Genomic DNA, 13,221 nt, shown 5'->3' with positions numbered 1-13,221 from the left:
TTTTTCAGTTCTGCCCACACATTTTCTATGGGATTGAGGTCAGGGCTTTGTGATGGCCACTCCAATACCTTGCCACAACTTTGGAAGTATGCTTGGGGTCATTGTCCATTTGGAAGACCAATTTGCGACCATGCTTTAACTTCCTGACTGATGTCTTGAGATGTTGCTTCAATATATCCACATCATTTCCTTCCTCATGATGCCATCTATTTTGTGAAGTGCACCAGTCCCTCCTGCAGCAAACCACCCCCACAGCATGACGCTGCCACCTCCGTGCTTCATCGTTGGGTTGGTGTTCTTCGGCTTGCAAGCATCCCCCTTTTTCCTCCAAACATAACGATGGTCATTATGGCCAAACAGTTTTATTTTTGTTTCATCAGACCAGAGGACATTTCTCCAAAAAGTACGATCTTTGTCCCCATGTGCAGTTGCAAACCGTAGTCTGGCTTTTTTATGGCGGTTTTGGAGCAGTGGCTTCTTCCTTGCTTAGCGGCCTTTCAGGTTATGTCGATATAGGACTCGTTTTACTGTGGATATAGATACTTTTGTACCTGTTTCCTCCAGCATCTTCACAAGGTCCTTTGCTGTTGTTCTGGGATTGATTTGCACTTTTCGCACGAAAGTACATTCATCTCTAGGAGACAGAACGCGTCTCCTTCCTGAGCGGTATGACGGCTGCGTGGTCCCATGGTGTTTATACTTGCGTACTATTGTTTGTACAGATGAACGTGGTACCTTCAGGCGTTTGGAAATTGCTCCCAAGGATGAACCAGACTTGTGGAGGTCTGGCTGATTTCTTTTGATTTTCCCCTGATGCCAAGCAAAGAGGTACTGAGTTTGAAGGTAGGCCTTGAAATACATCCACAGGTACACCTCCAATTGACTCAAATTATGTCAATTAGCCTATCAGAAGCTTCTAAAGCCATGACATCATTTTCTGGAATTTTCCAAGCTGTTTAAAGGCACAGTCAACTTAGTGTATGTAAACTTCTGACCCACTGGAATTGTGATACAGTGAATTATAAGTGAAATAATCTGTCTGTAAACAATTGTTGGAAATATTACTTGTGTCATGCACAAAGTAGATGTCTTAACCGACTTGCCAAAACTATAGTTTGTTAACAAGACATTTGTGGAGTGGTTGAAAAACAAGTTTTAATGACTCCAACCTAAGTGTATGTAAACTTCTGACTTCAACTGTATGTGTGTGTGTATGTGTGTGTATATGTGTATGTACGTGTGTATATGTCTGTATGTGTGTATGTGTGTGTGTGTATATGTGTGTGTGTATATGTGTATGTGTGTGTGTATATGTGTGTATATGTGTGTGTGTGTGTATATGTGTGTATATGTGTGTATGTGTGTATACAGTGGGGAGAACAAGTATTTGATACACTGCCGATTTTGCAGGTTTTCCTACTTACAAAGCATGTAGAGGTCTGTAATTTTTTATCATAGGTACACTTCAACTGTGAGAGACAGAATCTAAAACAAAAATCCAGAAAATCACATTGTATGATTTTTAAGTAATTAATTTGCATTTTATTGCATGACATAAGTATTTGATCACCTACCAACCAGTAAGAATTCCGGCTCTCACAGACTTGTTAGTTTTTCTTTAAGAAGCCCTCCTGTTCTCCACTCATTACCTGTATTAACTGCACCTAATTGAACTCGTTACCTGTATAAAAGACACCTGTCCACACACTCAATCAAACAGACTCCAACCTCTCCACAATGGCCAAGACCAGAGAGATGTGTAAGGACATCAGGGATAAAATTGTAGACCTGCACAAGGCTGGGATGTGCTACAGGACAATAGGCAAGCAGCTTGGTGAGAAGGCAACAACTGTTGGCACAATTATTAGAAAATGGAAGAAGTTCAAGATGACAGTCAATTACCCTCGGTCTGGGGCTCCATGCAAGATCTCACCTCGTGGGGCATCAATGATCATGAGGAAGGTGAGGGATCAGCCCAGAACCACACGGCAGGACCTGGTCAATGACCTGAAGAGAGCTGGGACCACAGTCTCAAAGAAAACCATTAGTAACACACTACGCCGTCATGGATTAAAATCCTGCAGCGCACGCAAGGTCCCCCTGCTCAAGCCAGCGCATGTCCAGGTCCGTCTAAAGTTTGCCAATGACCATCTGGATGATCCAGAGGAGGAATGGGAGAAGGTTATGTGGTCTGATGAGACATAAATAGAGCTTTTTGGTCTAAACTCCACTTGCCGTGTTTGGAGGAAGAAGAAGGATGAGTACAACCCCAAGAACACCATCCCAACCGTGAAGCATGGAGGTGGAAACATCATTCTTTGGGGATGCTTTTCTGCAAAGGGGACAGGACGACTCCACCGTATTGAGGGGAGGATGGATGGGGCCATGTATCGCGAGATCTTGGCCAACAACCTCCTTCCCTCAGTAAGAACATTGAAGATGGGTCGTGGCTGGGTCTTCCAGCATGACAACGACCCGAAACACACAGCCAGGGCAACTAAGGAGTGGCTCTGTAAGAAGCATCTCAAGGTCCTGGAGTGGCCTAGCCAGTCTCCAGACCTGAACCCAATAGAACATATTTGGAGGGAGCTGAAAGTCCGTATTGCCCAGCGACAGCCCCGAAACCTGAAGGATCTGGAGAAGGTCTGTATGGAGGAGTGGGCCAAAATCCCTGCTGCAGTGTGTGCAAACCTGGTCAAGACCCACAGGAAACGTATGATCTCTGTAATTGCAAACAAAGGTTTCTGTACCAAATATTACGTTCCGCTTTTCTGATGTATCAAATACTTATGTCATGCAATAAAATGCAAATTAATTACTTAAAAATCATACAATGTGATTTTCTGGATTTTTAGATTCCGTCTCTCACAGTTGAAGTGTACCTATGATAAAGATTACAGACCTCTACATGCTTTGTAAGTAGGAAAACCTGCAAAATCGGCAGTGTATCAAATACTTGTTCTCCCCACTGTATGTGTGTGTGTGTTTACCTGTATATGTGTATATATGTGTATGTGTGTGTGTACGCGTGTCTACGTCTGTGCTTGTATGTGTGTGACTCAGTTACCTTTGGTGGGCCCCCTCCTATTGGTCACGGTGTTTTGCTCCTCAGAGATGCTGAGGCGGCGCACCACGTCGGCCAGCGCCGACTTGAGCAGCTGGATCTCGTCCTCCTGCATCTGGACACGCTGCTCCAGGGAGGCGATGCGGTCCGTCACCTCCATGCTGCTGGCTGCCGACACACTGTCATCTGGGGACGACACGCACGCACGCACACACACACACACACACACACACACACACACACACACACACACACACACACACACACACACACACACACACAATGGTGGTCACATGTATCTCACAGGCTCCCAGAGTGTTGTTGCAGTAGCTACTGTATTGATTATGGCTTTCTCTTTCTCTCTCTCTGTGTCCTTGAATGATTTTGGTATTAGCGTAGTTTAGTACATCTGTGCACCATCCATGGAACATCAGCATCTGACAAAATCTACAGAACAGTGGTGGCGGTGCCAAATGTACCGTGATGCCCGTCACCGTCCCCATCCGTCAGATCAATAGCCCCATACAGCCCCAGCCAGCCACCCAGCGGCCGACACCCCTCAAACTCAAAGGGCAAAGGCTTTTGTACAAGACAGCTTTATTCATGAGCTCTCTGTCTGTCTGTCTGTCTTTGTCATGTCTGTCATGTCTGTCTTGTCATGTCTTGTCATGTCTGTTCGCATATTAGCCTCCCGGCCTGTTGGTCTGTTTGTCCATCCGTTCAAAGCCCTCCTCGTGGCCTCCAGCTGCCCCCACTTTAAATTCACTTCGCATCCCTACAGTAATGATTACAGGCATTACTGTACCCTGTTGATTAATGCTCCATTGGAGAGACAGGCCAGGCCAGGCTAAGCCTCAACACCGTTTCACACTGGGCCCATACTGCCGGATAGCCTTCAGACATAGTTCTATAATAGGCTACCGTTAGTCATGGAAGTACACCGTAGATGGATAGATCTGAATGAGATATACTAACATCAAGGTCAAGGTGGTGTGGTCTTCTTTCATGGCTCGTCCCTTTCAATTTGATCTGCACTACAGTCAATCTCTTAGTAGGTTAGATAGGTTCTGCATGCTCCATGGTTCCAGGATCATTGGAGTGTTACGTTAACCTAACAGGTTACACTACAAATTATCTGAACTCACATTAGATTGATTTCCCTTAATGAAAACCAACCATGGACTGTAGATTCTAGAAAATTGGCTTTGATGGGAAATAAAGGTGCACAACCCAAATCAATCACGATGACAAATAAATAATGAGGAAGACGTCTAACTTACTTACTAGGCCTTTAAACATACGATACTCAAACAAAGGGCCGCCTAAACCCAATGTGAAGGCTTTTTATTAGACTATAAATGATTCCTTTAATGGAGGCCTTCTATAGATTCAGCTGTAAAGACGGATCTGCCACTACAGCGATGTTCTCTAAAGAAGTACAAAGCCCAAATCTCAGTGCTAGCAGCTGCTTGGGGCATGGTACGAGCACGGATACAATGACTGCCTGTCACAGCCCCGATACCGCTGCGATTGGTTAGCCGATTGTACCGCTCACTAATGTCACCTGGGCTCTCAAATGGAATTGACTACTCCCACAGCAGACTGCTCAAAAACAGAGAGAATAAGTCAGGCAATGGAATCAGAGTAAACACACATCGGTGTTCTCCTCCCCGAAATATGCTCCTTCATGAGAAAGTACCGGTCCCTGCGATGATGCCGACCAATTCCTGAGAAGGTTCTCAAGTGCTAATTGAATGTTAACTGTCCCCAAGGAGGAAGGACCATTGCTTGTCAATCCCTGGCACAGGAAGGACAATTGCTTGCCAGTCCCTGGTACAGGAAGGACCATTGCTTGTCAATCCCTGGTACAGGAAGGACCATTGCTTGTCGATCCCTGGTACAGGAAATACCATTGTTTGCCAGAGCCTGGGCCTGGTACCAAAAAGGTTGAGAAACACTGGATCAGGTCATAGGACAGAAGATGATAGATTTCTAAGCGGAAAGCCGTGAGAAAAAGAACGCACAAAACATTCTGTTTGTTGTCTTTCAATTGCACCTTGTTTTGTCTCGAAGCCGAGACGTTTGTGTAGTGGGCTTGTATCTATCTGGCTGTCCTCTTTAACCTCAGTGTCAATACCAATCCGCTCAGGGTAGATGCTGTCCCAAGAAGTGTCAGACTCAATTAGAGAACAATCCTTGTAGCCGCTCCTCTCTCTCTCTGCTAACCCATCCACCTGTCCATCAACATTCTCCCAAATGGTTCTCCATCAACATATTCCTCACTGTGATTACCTTTCTCCAAAAATAACCAATGTCGTGACGGGTGAACGGCCACGTCTGCTTCTTTAAGCGCATGCTGATCAACCGATCCTTGGCGTTTCGACCTAAGGCAGCCAAGAGGAAGCAAGGCACTCTACTTTGCACCACAGACATTTCTGAGTAGCTTTTTTCAAGCACCTGATGCCATTAATGCACCTTAACCTCCCCCTTTCCCCACATCCATTTCACAAGCTTCTGGCAGCCTCCGACAGGTCTAGTTAACGGTGCACCGAGGAGACAGGAGTAAAAAGGGGCTGCTGTGGATTGTGCATGATCAAAGCAGAGGGGGACTCTCTTTCTGTCTATGTATTCCGGTGTAACATCATTAATAATACATCTCGTCTGCCTGCGCTATCTATCCATCTCGCTGACTCACTCTGCTTGACTTTATATTAGCCAGAATGGCGGCATCTGAGGTGAGATTGAGATGAGAAGTGAAGGAGAAATAAACAAGAAATGAAAGAGAAATGGAAAGGAATCGCCACAGAGGACTCATCTTTGTTGCTTCATAAGATTATCTCAGAATGTTCTCATATTTCTAGGCTGTTGCCTCTCTAGGAGAAAATATATCAGTCCTAGCTGTGTGATTGATGTGCATTATATTTCCCTTCAGTATGCTGGAGAGGCCAAACAATAGAGCTAAATTGACTTATGAAAACGGGACTGTGAGCACCGACAGCAGGCGTCACATCTCTCAGGACCAGTGAGTCATGCTACAGACACCATTTCTACACGAAATCCATCTGGCGGCCTGGCTTCACTGAAAGCCTAGCAGATTAGCACAAAGTGCTTTCCAAAAGGCAGATTTAACCTAACACTGGCTCTCAAATGGAAAATGATTAAATCGTGGGGCTGATACGAGTCTTTCAACCAATCCTTTTTTTCCTCAAGGCCATGAACAAAGATCACAATTCATTGACTGGCTTGCAGGATGACACCTAAAGTTCATCATCCTCCAGATTCAATTTGTCTGAACGGTCACTCCCTGATTGAGAAGCTGTGAATCAAGTCAGATAAAATTGAGTTAAAAGCATATTGTTGGGGTTAGTCTAGTGCAGGGATGGGAAACTTTGATGGGGGCGGGGGGCCACAAAAAATCGGAACTCATCATGAGGGCCCGCAGTTGCTCGCGGGTCTGCGTACCCACATGTGCGTACAGCCCCCCTTTTGACAGCGGAGAGAAATATTTGACGTATAATTTTTTGCAATTCTACACATTTTGCCATGGGACAGAGAGGAACATTTGCTGTTTTACAGCTAATTTCCTGCAATTCTACACATTTTTCCATTGGGTGGAAAGAAATGTTTACAGGTTTAAATATGATATCTGAGTGAGACTGAAATCAAATAGGGGGCCCCCACGCCGGTAATTCGACAATGATTGCTAAGTGTAGATAGCTGGCCGATAGACTAACTTACCAATCTAAAAATGTTTTGCTGACGTGCGCTAATTGAGTGACTATAAGTGACTGACATCACAAGGGAACAACTAGCTGCCCATCCCTGGTGGGTAACACCACGCACCACCTTTCAGCGCATATCTGCCCCGGTCCCATCGCTAATTAGGCACAAACACTCACATTGTAGTATCCAACCTAATCTAACCCAGCTGTCATTGAGAGATGGTGGGTCAACTGACAGAGGTGTATTAGCCAATGAGCTGGACAGATTACAGTTTGTCCATTTGGCTAACGCACGCCCTGGCTTCTGCTGGAACGGCCGGGGCTTAGGGCCTATAAATAGTACGGGGAGGATCAGAGGGACCGCTTATATTTTTCGATGACCTGTGTGAAGGAGGAAAGAAAGGAGGAAGATTCTAGATGATCGAGGGGCCCAACTGCCCCCTGGGACCCCACTAGATGTCCTTGGAGGAATACTCAAGAATCCTCCTGACATCAGCCACATCCTTCCTCAGGTCAAACAGCGGTCAACGTGTAACAGCATTAGAACCACACGCCCTCCCCCAGTTTTACACCCTGCTGGCTTAGGGTTTCATTAGGGAACGGTCGGTCTGACCTAGTCCCGGATTACCATACTCCCAAGACAAACGTGAAGAAGCCTGGAAATCAAGGCGAGGTCACCTCAAAGATGGATCTTGGTGCGTCTGGGGAGATGAAAGAGATATGTGAAGCATTGTGTGGTGTTTACAAGGTCTGGTTGAAGGGATACTAGTGCTAAGCGATTAGTGCTTTTTGAGGTCGGTTTGTTTTCAGTTAGATTATTTAAAAAATAATCACGATTTCGGTTTAGATGAATTTTTTTTTTTTTTACATTAAATGCACTATGCATTATGTGGGTTGAATGCTCTAACAACACAGAATAAAACTATTAACAAAAGTCCCATGATGGTAGTGACTGCCCATTACTGCTTATCACTTATTAACCATCATTTATTCACATTACTTGAATAAAACATTTCAGGTGTTGTGTATATTACATTTGTTTTCTTTGATGACTTTATTATTTCATTCCAAGTCATCATCTCATCTCTATAGAGCTGCTGTCTGACTAAATCACTATTTTAGTAGTTTCTTCAAAGTAAATAAGGCAGGCTTTTATGACTGCTGAATACCAACTATCAATCACTTAGATCATGTATTTTCAGGTAGAGATACCTCACGAAGAAACTGCTCTCTTGGTATCCACTCTTGATCAAGCATTCTTCTTTCACCTACATAGCGGGCGCAAAAGAAACACAGACCGGACAAATAGCCGCGCAATGGATTATGGTCATTCAGATAAAACAAATGGAATTCAAATAATTGAACTGTCTGTCAATTAGTTGTTTAAAAAAACTAAAAATAACCAACATCTAATCGCTCAGCACTAAGGGATACATGAAAACCGAGTGCTAGGAGCACAATGCTAGGAGCACAATGCTAGGAGCACAATGCTGGGAGCACAATGCTAGGAGCACAATGCTGGGAGCACAATGCTGGGAGCACAATGGGTCGTCCCCCTCCACCCATTCTGTCAAACCCCCTCTGCTCTGTCTGTAAAAGGTCCCAGGAGAGTGGCAAGCACTGGGGAGATGGGTGGACCGACTGTTGTTTGCTATATAGGCTATAGTCTAATCATACAATTTCAGTCAGAGGACAGTCAAGAGATCCAGCCTGGCAGTGCTCTGTGAGGCAGAACCAACCACAGCAGCCTCCTTTTCCCCCACACGTCCACCCACACAAACACACACACGTGCACCTCCACACACACACACACTCACACTCACCCCTCCATTCCCCACCAGGCTCAGTGGCACGAGACCAGAGAAGGAACACAGAGGAGTCCCATTGCGTTCCTCTCCAGAGCTTCTGTTAAAGAGCGAGCGGCCACAATGCAGGCAGAGTATTAAGGAGGGGGATACTGTGCCCATATTGGTCAATGGTTATCACTATAAACTCAAGGGGGGGTTGGGTTGGGGGTATAGATTTATGTTCTCATTGATGCAGGTTCTGTTTACCTCAACTGACATTGTAGTGTGTAGGTCTCTGGGACAACAACAACAACAACAACAACAACAACAGCTGGGTGAACATGGGTAAGAGGCCACAAAATGTCCGCTCTCTCTCTTGATTCCTGTCCACGCTAAAACATCTGTCCAAGGTCATTTTTATTAAATTATTTTACTCTCCTAAATTATTTTTGCTCTCCTATTAACAGTAAATACATGTTTTATAGGCACTGTGTGTAAAAGCAATCTGGCCTCATCTGAGAAGAGACATTTACCAGAGCCGACAAACAAAAAAACTAATCTGTATGCCAACCAATTAAACAGGGCTCAAATCGTCCAGGTGACTAGTAAAACTGGACACTAACAAAGAAAGGTACAGCTGATACCATGTGTTGCAATGGCCGCACAGGGCTGGTAACGTTGTATGATATTGGGATCCTGTCTCTATCCAGATGAAGAACTCCCTCCCACCTTTCTACATTCATCATCCACGCATTCCCTAGGACCCGCTCCAAGCCTCGCCCAGGCCCCAGCTTACGGTAAGTTACTCACTCCATCATAGAACACAGCAAAAACAGATAGAACGCAGCATAGAAATGAGGCAGCCTTTTCTGCTGACTCATCACCAATCTCTATGGGAGGAGGGTACACCAGTGCCCTGATGGCAATTAAGGATTCACACACACACACACACACACACACACACACACACACACACACACACACACACACACACACACACACACACACACACACACACACACACACAGCTTTGACTTTAAGAAGTGGGGCAGAACATAAGGGCCATATATATATGTCATGGTTTGCTCGACTCCCTACTTTGACACAATGCTCTTTTCAGTGTGCCCGATTGGCCAACCTTTTCTCCCACAAACAAGGCTTTGTGCACGAATAACAAACGGCAGGGAACTTTGGGCTTATTCAGACAGTGTTGTTGTAAGAGTTGGGATTTACATGGTGTGGAAATCAAATGAGAAGAGAAACATTGGACAATCAGGGACGTTCCAGGCCAGATTCGATGTATGGGCCTGATCATATGTCAAGCAGTTGGCTTAGAAGAATGGCCCAGAAATGCAACCTTGTTTACAAAACTATCCTTATAGGTGCACAAAGACCACATAAAGGCGGAGTAAAACTTAACTAGTATTTGAGGGGAAAGACTGAACCACCAAAAGCTACTTGAATACTTTTGAAAATGAATTTCATTGATCTCATTCTCTTTATTCCCTTAGATGGGATATTTAATGTTTTCTATATATATTTCTCTGTATAAACTGGGTGGGTCGAGCCCTGAATGCTGATTGGCTGGCAGCCGTGGTATATCAGACCGTATACCACTGGTATGACAAAACATTTATTTGTACTGCTCTAATTAGGTTGGTAACCAGTTTATAATGGCAATAAGGCACCTCGGGGGTTTGTGATATATGGCCAATATACCACGGCTAAGGGCTGTATCCAGGCACTCTGTGTTGCGTCGTGCATAAGAACAGCCCTTAGCCGTGGTATATTGGCCATATCCCACACCCCCTCTGGCCTTATTGCTTAAGTATACAACCACAAGCTAATGGGAATGGCATCTCTTAGCCATCCATCTACTTAACTGGGCTTATTTCCCATTTCCCCCTGTAATAACAGCAATCAACCAATCAAACCACTCAGCTCTGAGAGACACTCTAACCAGCATCAGGTTAATTATATCTGGTAAGATTAGAACTGGGCAATGAAAATATGGCTTTGATTTATAAGGTGAAGCCAGGACATGTGATGGGCCCTGGCCTTGGGGTGGGGTAGTATGCAAATACAGAGAATTACACGATAATTAAATAACTGCGCTCACCGCTCAGTGATCACCTTGTCATACTACATTTACATTTTACATTTTAGTAGACGCTCTTATCCAGAGCGACACATACATACATTATTTGTATTTTATTTTTCATACTGCCCCTCCCCCTGGAAACGAACCCACAACCCTGGCGTTGCAAACGCCATGCTCTACCAACTGAGCTACATCCCTGCCGGCCATTCCCTCCCCTACCCTGGGCCAATTGTGCGCTGCCCCATGGGTCTCCCGGTCGCGGCCGGCTACGTCAGAGCCTGGAATCGAAACCAGGATCTCTAGTGGCACAGCTAGCACTGCGATGCAGTGCCTTAGACCACTGCGCCACTCGGGGGATACTAATTGAATTCATCCACTGGTCATAATATTTTCAGTGAAACATACATTACAGTTGGCTTACTGGTCTAACTATTTACATATTAAATCCAAATACCAGATTGGAATAATCCTGTTAGCTCCAGAATTTGTTATGAACAAACCTTTATTTCCCGTAGAGTTGTGCTGAATCCTTTTAACATCAGGGTTGTGTTCCCTATTACATGCAGAAAAGGTTTTAAAACAATTTTCTAACGGAAAACGAAAATGAATGTTTCTTATTGGACAGGAAGTCCCTCTCAGTTTTGGTCCCTTGTCTTTCGGTTGGTATCCAACGAGCACGACCCAGACGAGGAATGAGGAGATACCTCCTCAACGTTAACCAGAGCACTAAACAGCTTCTCCCCGGAATCTTGCTGCTGAAAGTTTGATGATTTATGACCCCTCCAGCTCCCTGTACTAAACTGCAAAGCCCCAGCAGTAGAATACCTCTCGCACCAACACTTCCACACATCCAATAGAACATTGCACTTTTATCATGCTCTCCCATTGTTATTCATACGCATGAAATGCAGCTCAAGGAATGCTTGTGTGGAGGAGTTGTATTCCCCCTGCATGTGTTTCATGACCTCATTATCTGTCTGCATCTTACACATTCAAAATGCTAGCGGCTTATACTTCCATCCCCCGCCCCCTCCCCAAACACAGACACTCTCACTGCTATTTCCACTCTCCCTTCCACAGATGGGAACATTACGAGGAAAAGAGGCGATGACCTGCTGTCACTAACCTCCTTATTACACTCATCCTCACAGTAGGGCACCTCAGGAAGCATTAGCTACACTATGTATTTCAGACATATATTTAGCACGCGCCTTTACGCTGTTCTCTGCGTGTTCCATAGTTTAATAAGGGTCATCGTGGGTTGATGACGCCGTGTTCCATAGTTTAATAAGGGTCATCGTGGGTTGATGACGCCGTGTTCCATAGTTTAATAAGGGTCATCGTGGGTTGATGACGCCGTGTTCCATAGTTTAATAAGGGTCATCGTGGGTTGATGACACCGTGTTCCATAGTTTAATAAGGGTCATCGTGGGTTGATGACGCCGTGTTCCAAAGTTAATAAGGGTCATCGTGGGTTGATGATGCCGTGTTCCATAGTTAATAAGGGTCATTGTGGGTTGATGATGCCGTGTTCCATAGTTAATAAGGGTCATCGTGGGTTGATGACACCGTGTTTAATAAGGGTCATCGTGGGTTGGTGACACAGTGTTCCATAGTTAATAAGGGTCATCGTGGGTTGGTGACACAGTGTTCCATAGTTTAATAAGGGTCATCGTGGGTTGATGACACAGTGTTCCATAGTTTAATAAGGGTCATCGTGGGTTGATGACACCGTCTTCCATAGTTTAATAAGGGTCATCGTGGGTTGATGACACCGTGTTCCATAGTTTAATAAGGGTCATCGTGGGTTGATGACACAGTATTCCATAGTTTAATAAGGGTCATCGTGGGTTGATGACACCGTGTTCCATAGTTTAATAAGGGTCATCGTGGGTTGATGAAAGGAAAATCACGGCCATGCTGTCACTGTATGTATGTATGATACACAACATGAAATGACTTGCCCGATGTTTGATGAAACAGATGTTAACTTCTCCAGTATATCTGTTTTACTGGACACTTAGACATTGATGAATTAGACTTATTGCATTTGAATAACGCAGGCAAAGATCTTATGGATTGAATCAGAAAATATATAACTTTTACTTTCAGTCCCTCCATGTATTCATGGTGCTGCTTCATACTACCATGAACCAAGCCCTTTCAGTAAGACTATCATCACACTGAGGATAAAGGTACAGGTAGCAGTGTTCATTTCATCATCAAAAAGTGACAAAAATAGTCGTCAAAAACATATTTTTCTGTGGCAATTGACGCAACTATATCTGACTAAACAAACCCAGAAAAAAAACTATAACTAAACAAAAATGATTTTTCATTTCAGTTGACTAAAATTGTGACTAAAATCGGACTACGAAGTGGACTGGACAAGAGTTTTTGGAGAGATTGAGAGCTTTTCAGTGATAAGCACAATTAATATTAGCAGCAGAGATGAGCAGTGCTGTTCTGTTCAACAGGGGGAAGGACGCGCCACACCCGGCACACACAGCCTAGCCTACATCAGCTGGTGAGCTGCGGGGGAGCAAG

The 13,221-nt window shown here is 44.6% G+C and overlaps 1 protein-coding gene across 1 annotated transcript in view; it reads right to left on the bottom strand.

Moving 5' to 3' along the window:
- The window catches only part of LOC311145961 (echinoderm microtubule-associated protein-like 1), a 64,785-nt gene that overhangs the window by 37,975 nt on the left and 13,589 nt on the right, over positions 1-13,221 (bottom strand). The window contains exon 2 of the mRNA XM_084182364.1: positions 3,068-3,250. Coding sequence (XP_084038490.1) covers positions 3,068-3,250 — 183 coding nt within the window. The remainder of the gene's footprint in view (positions 1-3,067; positions 3,251-13,221) is intronic.

This window comes from Coregonus lavaretus (genome assembly GCF_964263955.1).
Source record: "Coregonus lavaretus genome assembly, chromosome: 18".
Lineage (NCBI taxonomy): Eukaryota > Metazoa > Chordata > Actinopteri > Salmoniformes > Salmonidae > Coregonus > Coregonus lavaretus.
This window is presented reverse-complemented; position numbering and strand designations above follow the sequence as displayed.